This window comes from Bipolaris sorokiniana (assembly GCF_000338995.1).
Source record: "Bipolaris sorokiniana ND90Pr unplaced genomic scaffold COCSAscaffold_12, whole genome shotgun sequence".
NCBI lineage: Eukaryota > Fungi > Ascomycota > Dothideomycetes > Pleosporales > Pleosporaceae > Bipolaris > Bipolaris sorokiniana.
The window spans coordinates 126,389-142,268 of NW_006911906.1; the positions used below are offsets into that span (position 1 = coordinate 126,389).

The 15,880-nt window shown below is 49.6% G+C and overlaps 7 protein-coding genes across 7 annotated transcripts; 4 read left to right on the top strand and 3 right to left on the bottom strand.

Annotated features, from left to right (window-relative positions):
• Window positions 1-144: 144 nt before the first annotated feature.
• Window positions 145-1,489, bottom strand: COCSADRAFT_201760 (uncharacterized protein). Its single transcript, XM_007704509.1, has 2 exons — window positions 1,375-1,489; window positions 145-1,319 (listed from the first exon to the last, which is right to left on the bottom strand). Exons 1-2 carry the CDS (start codon window positions 1,432-1,434, stop codon window positions 345-347), a joined length of 1,035 nt encoding a protein of 344 aa, XP_007702699.1. The 5' UTR covers window positions 1,435-1,489; the 3' UTR covers window positions 145-344.
• A 501-nt stretch (window positions 1,490-1,990) lies between these two features.
• On the bottom strand, window positions 1,991-3,213 carry COCSADRAFT_192293 (uncharacterized protein; the record flags this gene model as incomplete). Its single annotated transcript, XM_007704510.1, has 4 exons — window positions 3,119-3,213; window positions 2,803-3,056; window positions 2,194-2,755; window positions 1,991-2,142 (listed from the first exon to the last, which is right to left on the bottom strand). Coding segments are annotated over exons 1-4 (996 nt in total), but the record flags the coding sequence as incomplete, so codon positions are not given.
• Window positions 3,214-3,674: 461 nt separating this feature from the next.
• COCSADRAFT_39051 (uncharacterized protein) lies at window positions 3,675-5,300 on the top strand. The gene is made up of 2 exons (XM_007704370.1): window positions 3,675-3,810; window positions 3,883-5,300. Exons 1-2 carry the CDS (start codon window positions 3,707-3,709, stop codon window positions 5,042-5,044), a joined length of 1,266 nt encoding a protein of 421 aa, XP_007702560.1. The 5' UTR covers window positions 3,675-3,706; the 3' UTR covers window positions 5,045-5,300.
• Window positions 5,301-5,561: 261 nt separating this feature from the next.
• COCSADRAFT_183377 (uncharacterized protein) lies at window positions 5,562-7,491 on the bottom strand. Its single transcript, XM_007704511.1, has 2 exons — window positions 7,091-7,491; window positions 5,562-7,027 (listed from the first exon to the last, which is right to left on the bottom strand). The coding sequence occupies exons 1-2, from the start codon at window positions 7,444-7,446 to the stop codon at window positions 6,010-6,012; spliced, it is 1,374 nt and encodes a 457-aa protein (XP_007702701.1). The 5' UTR covers window positions 7,447-7,491; the 3' UTR covers window positions 5,562-6,009.
• A 113-nt stretch (window positions 7,492-7,604) lies between these two features.
• On the top strand, window positions 7,605-9,257 carry COCSADRAFT_147910 (uncharacterized protein). The gene is made up of 4 exons (XM_007704512.1): window positions 7,605-7,964; window positions 8,019-8,113; window positions 8,168-8,752; window positions 8,805-9,257. Exons 1-4 carry the CDS (start codon window positions 7,664-7,666, stop codon window positions 9,003-9,005), a joined length of 1,182 nt encoding a protein of 393 aa, XP_007702702.1. The 5' UTR covers window positions 7,605-7,663; the 3' UTR covers window positions 9,006-9,257.
• A 550-nt stretch (window positions 9,258-9,807) lies between these two features.
• On the top strand, window positions 9,808-10,665 carry COCSADRAFT_96531 (uncharacterized protein; the record flags this gene model as incomplete). The annotated part of the gene is made up of 2 exons (XM_007704513.1): window positions 9,808-10,123; window positions 10,184-10,665. The coding sequence occupies 2 exons, from the start codon at window positions 9,808-9,810 to the stop codon at window positions 10,663-10,665; spliced, it is 798 nt and encodes a 265-aa protein (XP_007702703.1).
• A 64-nt stretch (window positions 10,666-10,729) lies between these two features.
• COCSADRAFT_122824 (uncharacterized protein) lies at window positions 10,730-12,276 on the top strand. The gene has a single exon (XM_007704514.1). It carries the CDS (start codon window positions 10,793-10,795, stop codon window positions 12,032-12,034), a length of 1,242 nt encoding a protein of 413 aa, XP_007702704.1. The 5' UTR covers window positions 10,730-10,792; the 3' UTR covers window positions 12,035-12,276.
• The last annotated feature ends 3,604 nt before the right edge of the window (window positions 12,277-15,880 follow it).

The following is a 15,880-nucleotide window of genomic DNA, read 5'->3' on the forward strand; positions in this document are numbered from 1 at the left end:
CAAGTAGACATGATGAGTGGAAATCGACGTGGACGTGTTATGTCAGGGCTTGAGACATGAGTTGTTTGACCCATGTCGCTAAGTTTAGAGTGCCAAGTCCTCCGCTTACACACACTGTTAGTAGTACTTTAGGTGTGACCTTTTCGAGCAAAGAGAAAATGGGTATTTCAACTTATCAGAATAACCTAAACACCTAACAATGCTATGGAGTGTCGCTCAGACTGCTGTACTTTTATCCCGCCATGCAGTCGACACGACCCTGACTTCTCAGAATTTAACGTAGCATAAAGAGAAAAGAATGCAGATATGTTGTTCCGCAATGAACTTTACGAAAAGGAGATGTCTCATGCTGCATCGCCGTTGGCCTCGCCCTCGGCACTGTGCTTCTTCTTTTTCTTCTTGTCCTTTCCCTCGCCTTCTTCCCGCTTGCGCTTCTTCTTCTTCTTGTCGCCATCCTCTTCTGGTGCCACATACTCGGCCATTCTCTCTTTCCTCTTGGCGTCCATCTTGTCCTTCATCTTCTCCTCCCTCTCTTCCTGAACTTTCCTCTCCTTTGCATGCTTGCCCAAGAAGTATTCTCCACTCTCGATCTGCAAATCGACCTTGCTCTTCTCCTGAGGCGGTGGGAATGGCGTGTACGGCTTCTTCGACTTGTCGTTGACCTTGTGAGGTATGCGACGCTTGCTGAGAGATCGTTTCTTGAAATTTGGCAGGAAGCGATCCCAGCTCTCATTAGCGAGTTCGGGATCTTTGGCAAGCTCTTTCTTGATCATAAGCTCTTTGATAGCGTAGATGGGATGAATGTTGTGCATGGTGTCCTCGATGATGCGCCGTACTTGCTTGAGTCCCTTGTACGGACCCATACAGGCCACTGTGTTTCCTTGTACGAGCAGATAACACTCAGTGAGCAGTTCCAAAGCCTTGAGTGTTGATCCATTAGGTCCCAGGATACGCTGTCTCCTCTTGACAAAACGCTCTTTGTTGCCTACCAAGTTCCGAATCTTAATAATGTCCATGGCCACATCGTCTTCAAGGATCTTGATAGCTTGCGGCGCTGGTACACTTCGAGCGAGTAGCTTGATGAGATCGCGTGCATTTAGGATTGCGGCTGGATCATACGTCTTTTTTGTGGTCCATACAGTCATAGAGCCCTCAACTAAGTTGAGCTCGCAGCCAATGCCCAGTCTCTGCAGTGCTTGGGTGATGAACTTCCATGATCCTTTGAGGTACTGCTCGCGGTACTTGGGAAAGAGGGTGCTGAAGCGGGACTCGTCTGTGAATGCGCCGGCTTTGTTGTCTTCGGGCTTGAAGGGCTCAATCTGCGCAAAATTAGGATCTGGCGGGTGCGGATATATATCGTCGGCGCAAACATACCTTCCACTTGTCAATGTCGTCCGTATCCCAGGGCTTATCTACATTATGTGTGGATGGCATTGTGGCGGTCGTGTGGGTTGTGGTTTGCGATGAACTATCGAGTGGTAACTTTTCGAAAAGTTGCGCGCGCGAAGATCAGTTCGCGCTAGATTCTGCCACCGCCTTTTAGCTCAAGCTCGGATCTTGTGAACCATAAATCCGCCACATATCACGTGTCGACTGATCTTCACGCTATCCATCATCAAATCGGGGTCGGCAACGCAACGGCCCGCTATCAACTATATTTTGACTTGATTGGAAGAGGCTTAGTATATGACAATAAATTGACTAGGATTCACTGATCAATGAAATGCAGCCGACATGACAACTAATCGTTTGTTTGAGCACGTGTTAACCCCTATGTCACGGGATCAAGTAATCAAGAAGAGTGAAGTAATCAATTTGAGCGCAGTAAATTTATGAGACTATGATACAAAGCCAAACCCAGAGTTTTGGAAGCTTAATGCGCAGCAATATCTAGAGCGCAGAAGAGTTGGTAGACTCGGCTTCAGCAGCAACGACTTTCTGCTTCTTCACACCTCCATCGAGCGGTGTGTTCAAGCCAAGACGGTCACGGGTGGAATAGGTTGAAATACCTCCCTGAGGGTCAGCCTCAGTGATAAGCTCCTTGCGTCGGGTGTCGACGAGCAGCCGGATGAGATCGGGTCGCATGTAGTGGCCTGAGAAATCGGCAAGTGCCTTGGTCAAGTGGCACTCATTCAAATCAACCTTTTGTTTGTTAGTAATCGGCAGACAGATACGGTTAGGTTGGGGACGTACGTCAACAAACAGGAGACCATCAAAGTCTGGGTCAGGCTTAGACACAAGCGTGCCGTCAGGCTTGTAGATGCGGGCATGGCCGTTGTAGGTGGTAGGATCAGTCTCAGGCTCGACACCTTCAGGGGTGTTCTTCTTGAGTCCCTCTACACTCAGTCTCTGGAAGGGTGCAAGAGTCCAGGTGCCAGTCTCGATGGCGTAAGCGGGCGTAACCAGGTCAGAGGCAGGGTCCGAAACGTTAGTGGCCGGGTCAGGGTACTTGAGAGTTTCTTTACCAGGATACACCGGCCACGCTGCGATGTGGATCTGCTCGCCCTCAGAGACGTTGAGCGCCTTGAGGAAGGGGTTCATGTTCTCCCAGCAGTTCAGCTGACCGAGACGACCAAGTTCGGTCTGAGTGACAGACTTGAAAGTATCACCAGCGCCATCACCGTAGACCAGTTTCTCAACATGGGTAGGCTTGATCTTTCGGCGGTGGTTGATGACCTCACCCATTGGGTCAATCAAAGTCTGAGTGAGGTACAGGGTGGCGTGGTCAATCTCGGAGAAGCCAAGAGAGACATAGCTGGGCAGTGTCAGAGACGCTTACGAGTGCAGAGAATCTTGGCTTACATTTGGTTGTCGCGGGCAGCGCGGCGAATACGTCTGAATTCCTCAGAGTCGATTGGAAGGGAGTTCTCGCGGTATTTCTTCAGCAGAGGAAGTGACTGCTGGTAGTTGACCTTCCACATCCAATAGGGGTAACCTGGAATCCAGACTTCTGGGAAAGCAACGAGCTTGCAGCCAGCCTGGCCAGCCTCATTGATGAAGTTGATTGTCTTCTGAACACCAGCTTCGAGGTCGAACCAGCATGGCTCAGAAGTGACCTAGAGTTCGATTAGATTGACTTCGATGTTATCCCAGAGTGTTCGAACAGGGGCAGACATACGGCAGCGGCCTTGTACTTGGTAAGAGGCATGATGATAGTTTTGGATTTTTGGAAGTAGAAGTGAAGAGAGTTGATCTTGAATGAATAGATTGTGTTTGAATGTGTGATAATCTAATCCAGCAGACATGAGAGAGTTTATATAGCATTTCTGCAAGTCAATGCATCTCTAATCTATAAGTCCAACATATTTCCCTGCAATCCATGATCCTGCTCATGCCACTTCCTGGATCAGTCTCGATGCTCCTCCTTTGTCATTGCATGCATTCTGAAAGTCTTTCCCCGCTCTGTGTTACAGTAATCCTCCCAAATCGTGTGATATCGGCGGCACAAGGGAAGAATCAAGCTCCGAAAGCCCCCGTAGTGATAGACTAGTATATCATAACAGTGGGTTGAGGATGGACTTTGACAGGCAAGATGCTCGGACGAGGCAGCACACTGTTGTCGAGACGCCCTTGGCCTGGTGCCGATGGGATGCCGATGGGATGCCGATGGGATGCCGCGGCAACCCGCCCAAAACGTTCGCAGTGCCGACCGCCACCTTTCCCCACCAGAGTCCCGTCGTCGCACTCACAAGCATTTTTCCCGGCCATGGCCGATCAAGACGAGGACATCTCGCACCTGCGCGCACCTGACGCGACAGATTATGATCCCACTGAGGAAGCCCAAGACTTTCGACTTCTTGAGAAATTGACGTGCGTCATCTCGCATGCGCAGCCTGTAGTTTTTTTTTCCATGTTTCTGCAATGCTAATGCTCGCGCGACAGAGCACAAGATAGCGCACACCCAACACTACCAAAGCGTGGCGAGAAGGACTTTGAAAGCCATGAGACAAACCTCCAGCTCGACACTCTCGAGGCCTCGCGCCGGGCCATGCATGGCGTCCTGTCATGGCAGCGTACGCACACGCAAAAGGGCCATGTCCTAGCCATGTATGACCCAGAGCGCAACATGGCTTGCGTAGATAAAGTCAAGTCACAGCACTTCCAAACCATAGGCACAAATAAAGGAGGAAAAGAGTGGCTATTGCCAGAAGAAGCGCTGTTCTTACTAGAAAGAGGAACCTTGGATTGTCGGTGGCCGGTAAAACGCGAAATCGGCGACAAGACGGTATACAGGACTGAAGATGGTGCACCTATGAGTCTGCAATCCGCCTACGCGGCCTTTATAGGATTTGAGGGTGGTGTAGGCGGAAAACTCACACTGGAAATGTACAACGTCTACGCTGGTCTGAAAAGATCAGGCTATGTCATTTTCCGCACTGGATCATGGGACCACGACCGAGGCGAAATCGTCGAAGCACCCCCAAAACCCGAGCAAGAGACAACCTCCAGCTCCAACCTCATAACCCGCTTCTTCTCCGAAATCTGGCGGCGCCTAAGCCAACCAACTTACACCATCCCCGCCTCCAACCTCGCCTTCGGGCCCCTCCTTAAACCCGGCCTCTTCAGATCTTACACTGATATTTACCGCCTCCTAAAACTAATTCCGACCCACGACCGCACCGCCCCACCCACCTTCCTCTTGCCCTCCTCCGCAGAAAACCCCTACCGCATCCACTTCGATGTCTACCGCACAACCTCCAAATTCCGCAAATCTGCCCGTGGACCCCCCGACTTCCGCATCTGCGTCGTAGACGCCCGCACCACACCCATCCCCACGGGCGCACAGCTCAATGATCTCATGGCGCAAGTGCCCGAGGACCCGCCAAAGGAGTCGGATCAGCCGTACCAGAGGCTGAAGCACGGGTGCAGGAATGTGGTGCTTGCTGTAGTGGATAATGGGATTCCGAGTTATATTCGCGTGGCGGATAGTGCGTTTGAAGATGTAAAGATTTATGAACGGGCGGGGCCGAGGGGGAAAGGGGGACGAGGACGGGGTGGGGGACGGGGAAGAGGAAGGGGAGGGGGAAGGGGCAGGGGACGGTGAGGTATGGAAGTAAGATGTTGGGATTTTTTATGAAGATTCATGACGGGATCTTGTGGTATGAAAATGCCAGATGTTGATGGATCTCCCAGAATATGAAGATAGCGTGGCTGCTTCACAGAGATTGCCATGGCGAAAGCATACATGGCTAAAAGTTCAGCTATACCCTCAGTTCTTGACGCAATCCGTCTTGAACGAATATCCAACTACGATGCTACATCATCATGTGCAGTATCATCCAAAGATTTCAAACTTGACCACGTGACTACGTTCTTCATCCCAGTTTCCGGTAGCCATTCTCCTTTCGCCCATTACTAAACTCGACAAATGCGCATAAAGATCTTGCATGGCACATAGCCTGAAGTATCCGGCGTAAAGATCGCATTCCTCATCTTTGCCGTCGGGCAAGTGTGTAATAGACGTCGTTGCCAAGAACTAGGATATGCGAACGGACCCGACGGAAAAGACCCCGTTGGAGTTAATCTCAAAACGCCAGAGTTCATCTTTTGATAATAGACATGTAAAATTGGTCATGGATAAGTGATTTGATTCGCGGTACTATTTCTTATCTACTGCATAGCGGCGGTATAGTTGCCGTTTCGTATCTGAGGATCACCCCGAGCCAAACCATGTTGAGGTTTCGGGTGTTCGTAAGTCTTATTTTGACTTGGTCTAAGTACGTCTCTACTAGTTTTACAGACATGTTCGAGAAGCACACCGCTTGGGCTTGTGCCAATGACCACAGACCAACGGATGGAGATCAAAGGATTTAGTCATAATAGTATTCTTATGCAATGCAATGTCATGCGCAAATGCTCGTCATGTAAATCGCTGGCAGCTACTAAGAGCCGTGAGGGAGACTGGAAAAAATACCAGTGCTGTGAGAATTTGATTAGCTCGGTGCAATGGTGCGCTCAAGAGGTAATGGCAGGTTGAATATGCCAAAATTCCGGATGTTCAGCAGCAACCTATGCCTTTACGTTGGCTGGTTGCTTGAAGTATTTGCTTGGTACGAATGGCATCTTTGTGACGACGGCCTTTCGCTTCTTACCACGAACCACAACATCGACTTCAGTGCCTGCCTTGTGCATGCCATCTTGTATGTAACCCATAGCAATGTTTTTCTTCAGGGTGGGTGATGGGCAGCCAGAGGTGATGTTACCAATCTTCTCACCAGCCTCATTGACAATCTCAGCGCCTTCTCGGGCGGGGGAACCCTCAACGACAAGACCCACTCGGCGGCGCGAAACACCTCCGCCTTCTGACTTTTTCTTTAATTGTTGCAGAACGACAGAGTCGCCGAGGAAACCGCCCTTTGCGCGGCGCTCTTTGCCGATGATCCAGGAAAGGCCGGCCTCGACAGGTGTTGTGGTGTCATCTAGGTCATGGCCGTAGAGACACATACCGGCTTCCAGTCTGAGAGTGTCGCGCGCTCCGAGGCCTGCAAATCGCAGCTCGTCTTTGGCCGAGTCAAGCAAGTATTGAGTGACAGCCTCGGTGGCATAGGCAGGAATACTGATCTCAAAACCGTCTTCGCCAGTATAGCCACCACGGCTGACAAGCACCTCGGCGTCGGTACCCTTGATGGTTGCATTGGCACACTGGCCAAAGTAGAGCGATTCCAAGTCCTTCTTTGACTTGTCATCAAGCACGCGTGAGAGAATCTCTGAAGAAAGGGGTCCTTGGAGGGCGACAAGGCCTTGCCCATCTAGGGTCTGCCATTCGACTGGTTGATCAGAATGCTTGCTCTTCCATACATCCAGCTGCGCCTTGAAGTATGCAGTGTCCTTTTCTCTGCAGCCTGCATTTGTCACGACATAAAACCTGTCGGCGAGGCGCGTGATGACGGTGTCGTCAACAATGCCACCATTGGAGTTGAGCAGGGTTGAGAGAGTAGACTGATGCTTGGGCAAGACAGAGAGGGCAGATGGAGTGATGCTCTCGAGGAAGGCCTCGGCACCGGGGCCAGAAAAGTGGTGCTGGACCCTGAATATGGTTAGCTTACAGGACCGTCTTTCACTACTACCCTCACTGTGTATGGCGTCTTACATGTGGCCGACATCAAACAAACTGGCTTTTTCGCGCGTCCAATTGTGCGAGTCGATGATGCTCAAGTCGCTGTATTGGACGGGCATCAAGTATCCGCCAAAAGGCACAAACTTGGCGCCATACTTGCTGTGCAGTTCATACAGGCCAGTCTTGCCCAGCTGCTCGTCTGCTGCCTGTGAAGAAGCCCATCGCACATGCTTTCGCGCTGGTCCTGTGAAGTTGCGGGGTCGCGGGGCTAGCAATGTGCATGTTCTGGTTGAATACCGGGCGACTTTTGGGCATTGAAGTCTCCCAACCTGGGGCGCAAAGGCATTGGCCACTGGGCGCAACGCAGCGACTGCTTTTCTGGCGGCCATTATGTGTGGGTGAGGAGGAAATGCTGTTGCTGGCTGTCCGACGGGTATCGGCGGCGGATGGAAGTTATATAGTCAGAGCGCCAATGACGCCGGCGGGCGGATAGCTGGGCCGCCCGGCGATCCAAGCTCCGAAGCTGGATTGCATCCACGAATGCAGACATCGTTCCCATAGCTGCCTATATCGCGACCCGATCGCCCCGAGACGACTGCAGCAACCATGTCCAAGGGCAGCAAGTACCTGCTGGTGTCGCTGCCGACGTCCATATCCCCCTCGAATCACCACGATGACGCCCTGACGGCCTTGCGCTCCACCGTGACCAATGACGTTGGCAACACTTCCCCGTTTGCCATACCCAACTTCAAGATCGGAACCCTGGATGCCCTCGTCCAGCAGGCCGATGAGCTTTCGAAGCTTAGTAATGCGTGTGAGGGCGTAGTCGCAAAGGTCGGCGAGAGTCTGCGCCAGATTCTCGACGGCGACGAGTCCAAGGTGCAGCAGCAGAAGACGATAAATGACAGTACGTGGGGGGGACCGGCCGAGTGAATGGTGCCCAAGAGCTCACATAGTGCAGAGCCCGTCGATCAGTACCTGCGCAGCTTCCAGTGGAACAAGGTCAAGTATCGCGCAGACAAGCCCATCGCAGATCTCATAGATGCACTACAAAAGGTAGACAGCGGCGCATAGTCATGGCACCACGCAACAGACTAACCGCGCGCGCAGGAGATACAAGGTATTGACAACGATGTCAAGTCCAAGTTCAGCCAGTACAACCAGACAAAGGGCGCCCTTGCAGCCGCAGAGCGAAAGCGCACCGGCAACCTGTCCACCAAGTCCCTCGTTAATGTCGTCAATCCCAAGTCCATTGTCCGCGACTCTGAATATCTCGACACACACCTCATTGCCGTCCCCAACACGGCTGTAAAAGAATTCTACCAGGCATATGAAGAGCTGAGCCCCATGGTTGTCCCCCGCTCCGCCAACAAGATTGCCCAGGACGACGAGTTTACCCTGTTCGCCGTTACAACATTCAAAAAGCACTCTAACGAGTTTGTTCACAAGTGCAGGGAAAAGCGGTGGACCCCGAGAGAATACACGTACAAGGAAGGTGGAAAGGAAGAGGAGGCAAAGGAGGCCGACCAACTGGCCAAGGACGAGCGCAAGCTCTGGGGTGAGGCGCTACGGCTAGGTCGCACAGGGTACAGCGAGAGTGCTATGATCTGGATTCATGTCCTGGCACTCAGAGTGTTTGTGGAAACTGTGCTTAGATATGGCCTACCGCTAGATTTTGTATGCGGCATTGTTCAGGTGAGTTTATCTACATTGGTCGCACAACTGCTTGCATGCTAACACGACCAAGACCGACGCCAAATCGGCGAAAAAAGCAAAGGCGAACCTTGACGCAGCCTACTCATACCTTGGTGGCAACGCTTTCGGCCGTGATAGCAAAGGCCGCATCAAGAAAGACGACCAGTCCATGTCCATTGACATGCAACAAGCCGGACACATGGGCGACCAGGAGTACACCGCATACGTCTATTACGAGTTCGAAGTTGTATAGCACATCATGGGATTAATCATGATTGAGAGCAATATTTTACGAGTTGAGAGCTGTCTACACAAAGCTATTTTGTACGCGACACCCTTAGATAGTCCATCGCATTACGCTTGACCAGCAGTAGCTCTGGTACCATCTCGCTTATCTGGGGTGTGTTTAGGTAACCGCTGTGTACCCCGCTACGCTAACACGATCAATAAAGGGCTTAGCTCGCAATCAAAGTGACATGCACTAGTCTACAGAACTCTTTGTTATCTTACCTTGTTCTATCCCTTCGCCCCTGCTTTCGATGATGTCAGTGAAAGACGAACAGTCTTTGACTGCTGACCCTCTTTTGGCATCACCATCACACAATGACACACCATCCCGACTAAAGAATGATCTCTACACCGTCACTAAAGATGGTCTGGATAGGTTGCTCGTGCCCCAGATGGAGTACACACCACTTCGTCATGACCCGCGTGAGGCTCGTTTGTTGCTCTTGCACCCAGCCTATGAAGCAGCTGAGCATGTTCGCTGCAGCCTTGAAACGTACCTCCTCACTGATCTTCCTCCTTTTGTTGCCATCAAGAATGCAAGAGGACACCGAGAGTATAGACAGCCTATAGAGGTAGACGGGAAGGCCTTGTTTCTCTCGATTGCCTTGGAGAGATTTCTACGCTACTTTCGTACAACGGCTGACAGACCAACACATATTTGGGTACGATATGCCTGTGTAGTGGAATCAGACCAACAAGAGCAGAAAGCATATTGGACGCGCGATTTTAGCGATCTTATGTACACGCGAGCTTATGAAGTATTTGATATGCACGAGACGAATGACTGTCTTGTGGAGAGCGGCTACTTTCGTCGTGTCATTTCTCAAAGCCCCTTTACACAACACAAGAGATGGTATGGTGTTCCAGACCAACTAGTCTTACCTAGGGTGTGCCCCATCCGTCTGGGTACCAGTGCCAGTTTCGACCGACCGACCATAGACTTCCAATACATGCCACTAGATATGGTGGCTGATGAGATCAGAATCATGTGTATCATGCCTGCCCAGGATGCACATGCGCCTATAGTCATTCATGTGGCGCATTGTCCGATTGACACTGACGAACACTATCTTGCTCTCTCCTGTAAGTTCTTGGGTATACATAGAAGGGAAACAAACCTACATAACTAACTTTGGTTTGAAGACTGTTGGGGCGTGGATGATACTCAGGAGCAAATTATAATGGCAGGACAAAAGATGACAGTCCGCAGGAACCTCGCTGAAGCTATTCGTGCCGTAAGAAACCCCAAAGTCATCGTACCAGTGTGGATAGATGCTTTATCAATCAACCAAAAAGACTTGACTGAGCGCGCTCGGCAGGTGCCGCGCATGGGGGAGATATATGACCTTGCCATCGCAGTCTTCTCATATATCGGAAATCCCACCGCGGAGAGTGAGTCAGTATTCTCTTTTATAAAAGAACTCTTCAAGCACCCAATCGTCCGCAAAAATAAGTCCAACGAGTTTCATTTCCCATCGGAAGTCGTTCTACGCGGTCAAAGCGACGACAACGAGAATACCATTAAGCCTGATCAATTTGCAAAGCTATGTGCTGGCCTATACAAGCTTTTGACTAGGCAATACTTCCGGCGGATATGGATGTTGCAGGTAATTTCTGAAGCTTAAAAATCGGTTTGATCTACTAAGGATTTGCCAGGAAATTGCTTATGCTTCGAATCCAACAGTATTATGCATCCCCGGTCGAAAAGATAGCTGGGACTATCTTGAATCGGCTGCGCATAAGCTTCAGGACATGTTGAGCCGCGATAAGAGACTTTCCAAGCGAATGCAAGAAGCCGATCCAGCTCTAAAGGAGATTGACTTGGATACGTTGTCTTATGCACGCAAGCTCTTCTACTTTCGACATTTGGTGAATGGTGGCATCGGACTAGGCTGCGTCTTCGTTCAGACGAGCGAAGATGCGCCAGGTTTTCTGGAAGCAGTCGTAATGGCCCGGGATTTTGAGAGCACTGATCCCAGAGATAAGATCTTCGCACTATGGAACCTCGCTCAAGATAAGACCGGCCTAGACTTCAAGCCTCATTACATAGAGCCGTATGAACGCATTTACGCTGATTTTGCTCGAGCCTGGATGAACCAGAAGCGTTCGCTGGATATCTTGGGAGCAGTGGAAGCTTCAGAAAGCAGCTCTTCTTTTTACAGAAAAACGCCATCTTGGGCGCCGGATTGGAGTGTCCCTACTCACACCAGCTGTCTTGTTCGCAAGGACTACATCCCAATGAAATTTATTTCGATAGTGGACGACCAGCAAGGAAGGTTGTACGCCGCAGATGGTGGTATCACACACAACACATTCGAAGATCTCGTCCTCTATTTCCAGGACAACGTGCTACATTGCACTGGACTCATGATAGATCAAGTTGGGACTATCCTACAACAACCTCCACAGGTATCGAGTGAAACAGTACATCTCCTTTCCGCCGACCCTGACTGGGAATTTCACTGCTGGACTATCGAACTTACCCAGCACTTCCGCAACCTCGGCTCAAACATCTATGACGATCCCCTACGAGCAGCTTGGGCAATGTGCCATGGCGACAACGCTGCTGCATGGCCACCTAACCCTGACTTCGCGTCGCCCCTCGACGATCCATACACATGCGAGACGAAGCTCTCCAAACATGTTTCCACATGGGTACATGGATACCGTGAATCTGAAGCCCGGAACATAGTCAGACAGGTCTTGCGCGGCCGACGACCGTTTATATCAGAGACCGGATATATGGGCTTGATGCCCACATACATCGCTGACAAATGGTCGGAAATAGCAGGACAGTGCCATCTTGCTGTTATAGCCGGATGCTCTGTTCCTCTCATTCTGCAGGAAAAAGAAGACGAGACGTATACGGTTCTTGGGGCATGCTTTGTGCAGGGGTGGATGGAGGGCGAGTGGATAGAGACGATGATGGGGATAGAGTCGCCGACAGAGTTTTGGACGGGTATGAGCGGTATAGCGGCGCTGAGGCTAGCGTGAGATTTGGGGGTGGGGATGATAGATCTTGTTTGGATTTTAGTGTTCAGCAGTGGCTAACCCAGCTGATGGTATTAAACCCATGTTCTCTTCTTGAGGTGCGGGTTAGGCTCGAGATACCGCCAGAGTTGTCAAGCTGTATGAAAGCGTGCAGTGTAAGATAGGACTGGCGTATATACATGCTTTGAATGCTGGCCTGGCACTGTCCGGTACGCATTCGGAAACACTTCGACTTAGTTTTGGACCAGTATCTTTCATGTATTGACTTGAACGTCAGCGGCCGCACCCACCCGCATCGCTCCGAGTTGGACAAGCTCGCCAGAAGCTTCCATGGTGCGCTGCAAGACCTCGAGTGTATATGACAGGGCGATTCAAGTAGCCTAAAACCCATCTATAGCCTGTTTGCTAATACAGCCATCAAATCAAAATACTAGGTCCGTACCCAAGTATCGATTTGTTATCGTTATGGACAACTGCACTTGCTCCCACAGTCTCTTGTGGATCTGGAAACTACTATGCCCAAGCACAACGCTAGCATATACGGCGTGGTGATAGCTGTGTTTGCTGGGGTTTTAAAGGGACGAGGCCCGGCCCGGCTGCTCGCCTAGGGCCTTGAGATCTTGATGTTGGGTATTATGGAAGGGATCTACTACATTATAGCCTAGCTTGCGGCTACTATGACTAGTATTCCAGCTGCTGGGTGTAGTGAGAGGATGAACTATATGATTGTGATTGAAACTCGATTGGAAACAAGCGGGTACAATGTTTCCTTTGGGGGTGGGGATAGCTTAGGACGACCTGCAGACATGGTTGTTGGGTTACATTGACAAGTGCTGTGTACTTTGGGGAATATGTATTGAATCTATTAAGTAGCTTGCGCCCTTTATGCTTTTGGTATGTGGATTGTGGTTTGCTCACGCATAAGGATGTATGCGTAGGGTGGTGCATTTCTAATTTGTGAATCTACATGTCAAACCAATCAATTCTACCAGAGTTTATTCTTCTGCCTTGTAAAAATATCCTGTCTCTTAATTCGCAAATGCTGCATAGCAGCTAGCATTGAAGAAGCTCTGGGGAGATGACGGAGGGAGATTCAGGGTGCAAAGCTTGAGAACACGATCAGTGGTAATGTGGGCGCGTTGGTGCTATTGGTTCTTGTTTCTGTTACAATATACGTAAGTATATGTATATAGCCTGTGAGGGCGTCTAGGTAAGCCTCCACTAGTTGGTTGTGTTGATTCCTAGTGAAGTTGATTGTGGAGCCTGGGGGATTGCAGTATGTATTCCTATTCATGGAACCGATACAGCAGATGAGACAGATCTGTCACTGCACATGCTGCGATACATGCACGTGTAGAAAAAATCGTAGTAAGTGCAGTCTTGCCACTGAGCTGGTTTCTCCAGGGGGCTGTCAAGGGTGGATTGTCAATTTGCTCTTTTTGCATGATGTACACTTGCAATATAATAATGCAGCGATGATGCACAATGCATGCAAGGCAGCTGATGGAGACGCAGTTGAATGATTAGAGATACCTGGAAGATGTGTAACCGTTATAGGGTAGGTATAACCTACCCCATAACAGTAACTGATAAGCATTCAGCTACTACATTTGATTAGTGCATGTATGTTGGCTGTTCTAGTCAGTGTTAGACAAGCTCTTGTCTCCCAGAATACACTCTTTTTCCAACTTGTAACATCCTTATCCATGTGTCAAAAAAAACCCGCGTCATGATCAAAATAACAAGTATATGGGGTTTCCACCAGCTTCAGCCTTTCTCTACAGAAAATCCTGCTGCATTGTTGAAGAATGAATCTTTACTCAGCTCCTTATATCTCCGATTTGCAGCTGATAGACCTTGTGCTTTGCCTGTCACTACTCATACAGCCTGACGTCTTGGCTACACCAGTCAAGATTGTCAGATGTGTCATCATTACTTATGCGAGCGCACAGCTGAAGGATTGAACCATCTACCCAATTATAGTGTGTGGCAGCCATGTCAACGCTTCACAGTACCAATCATGGGGCGTGTTGGCTCCACATCCTGCAACATCTTAGTACACGTACGGCATTCTGCAGAGCGCGCACCCCATTCCCCAGCTTTCAGCCTGCCGCTCATCTTTTAGCCTCGTTAATAACCTACAGATAGTTCCTTTGTTCACAGTAGATGCTCACTATGCTTTTGCCATTGATCTTTTCTGTCACATCCCTCGAGCAACAAGCACATCTGAACGTCAGACACCGCCATGGCGCAAAGTATCGCGACCGAGCATGGTGGCGAGCCTAATCCACTTGAAATCACTGGCCTCTGCCTGCTGTCGCTCGATGGTGGCAGAATGCGCGGCCTGTCGACGCTGTGTATCCCGCAAGGTATCATAACCCGACTGAACAACGAACGCCAGAATATTGGTCTTTCAATCGTAAAACCATGCGAAGTGTTTGATCTTATCAGTAGCACAAGCACGGGTGGGTGAATGGATAACTGCATGTTAGCAAGACATGACTAATATGACAGGTTGATCGCCATCATGCTTAGCCAACTAGAGATAGAGAGGAAGTTCATTGCGCGATAGGCCTAACACTACGACGAGAAGTGATATTTCCGCTTTAATGTCGACTAGGGGCTACAGAAGGTCGGACTTGCCGAGTATAAGGAGTAGGGTAGGATGTAAGCAGCAAAAAACAAGTATCTATAACACTAGGTACAGAAGTTTCGGGTGCGAGACTGCATCAAGAACCTACAGCAGAAGTCGAGTGTGTATCTTGAAGATTTTGCCTAGAGTGCTAGATAGCATAGCGCTAACGCTGCGCAGATCGAACACAGCTATCTTTTGAAGGAGTTTTTCGTGTAAGTACTGCAGCGGCTATAGTATAGGCAGATGACTTAGCTCGTATAGGAATATATGATGCATCACCTTACACCAAGCTAACAAGGTGAACAGCGTATATCTGAATTCTCTAAGTGCGCTTTGACTGATGCACATGCAGAAAGAAATGTGCACTGGATAGTCCCTCGTTCTGTTAACTACCTTTTTACTGGTCGCTTAGAAGTTGTAGACCGGATTCAGTGTGCCTTGCATAACAAGGATAAAAACTCTATATAACGGAAATAACTAGTTATTACGGGCATGGGCGTGATAGGAAAGAGCGAAATATGCTTGAAGATTGTATACCTACTGCAAGCAGAGTACGTCCTAACCTCATCGCACTACGTATTGATGCTTTTGCTGATGATTAATAGCTTCTGGGGCGTGTTTTGGGTCGACTTTAGTAGTCTTTTGACAGCTAGGAGCGGGTTTCTAGTAATCTTGAAGGCGTTTGTATCGCCTACTGAAAGTATTAAAGAGTTAGTTACTCCAGGCGCTTACAATCACGAAGGAACCCTGGCTGCTGGTTTTGGACAACGCCAATAATTTAACGTTTGACTATTCCGCGTATATTCCATCTAACAATCAAGGTATATAATCATAACATCTTGTGTACCTAAGTACAGCCAGTACAGCACGTTACCTGCTAAAACGCTTGAGGGCCTTAGGAAAGAGCACTCGACACCGCTTCTGCTCAAATTTGCTTAGGTACCAAAAGAGTCATAGATAGATTACAAAGAGCAGGCACAGGTTATCGTCCAGCTACTAGGGTCACATACACTCGCTCTTGTCCAGGCTAGTGCATACATTGCGGAAGGCTTTTGTCAACTAGACCAATATACGGAACAGTACGAGCAGCGACGCAAGCGTTTACTTCAACGCTACCCTAGGCAACATCAGTCAAGGTATCGGCATGTTTACGCGACCTTTAAAGCTTCTATAGGAGCGCTGAACGATTCCAAGAACGAGGTAGGCCGGGACGC

Bases quoted from the DNA above. Each gene is read 5' to 3' on its own strand.
- COCSADRAFT_201760 (XM_007704509.1), bottom strand. From the start codon at position 1,434: ATGCCATCCACACATAATGTAGATAAGCCCTGGGATACGGACGACATT. The intron at 1,320-1,374 runs GTATGTTTGCGC...AATTTTGCGCAG, and splicing joins ACGACATTGACAAGTGGAAG to ATTGAGCCCTTCAAGCCCGA.
- COCSADRAFT_39051 (XM_007704370.1), top strand. From the start codon at position 3,707: ATGGCCGATCAAGACGAGGACATCTCGCACCTGCGCGCACCTGACGCG. The intron at 3,811-3,882 runs GTGCGTCATCTC...CTCGCGCGACAG, and splicing joins CGACTTCTTGAGAAATTGAC to AGCACAAGATAGCGCACACC.
- COCSADRAFT_183377 (XM_007704511.1), bottom strand. From the start codon at position 7,446: ATGGCCGCCAGAAAAGCAGTCGCTGCGTTGCGCCCAGTGGCCAATGCC. The intron at 7,028-7,090 runs GTAAGACGCCAT...AACCATATTCAG, and splicing joins TTGTTTGATGTCGGCCACAT to GGTCCAGCACCACTTTTCTG.
- COCSADRAFT_122824 (XM_007704514.1), top strand. From the start codon at position 10,793: ATGTTGAGCCGCGATAAGAGACTTTCCAAGCGAATGCAAGAAGCCGAT.
- COCSADRAFT_147910 (XM_007704512.1), top strand. From the start codon at position 7,664: ATGTCCAAGGGCAGCAAGTACCTGCTGGTGTCGCTGCCGACGTCCATA. The intron at 7,965-8,018 runs GTACGTGGGGGG...CACATAGTGCAG, and splicing joins GCAGAAGACGATAAATGACA to AGCCCGTCGATCAGTACCTG. The intron at 8,114-8,167 runs GTAGACAGCGGC...CCGCGCGCGCAG, and splicing joins TCATAGATGCACTACAAAAG to GAGATACAAGGTATTGACAA.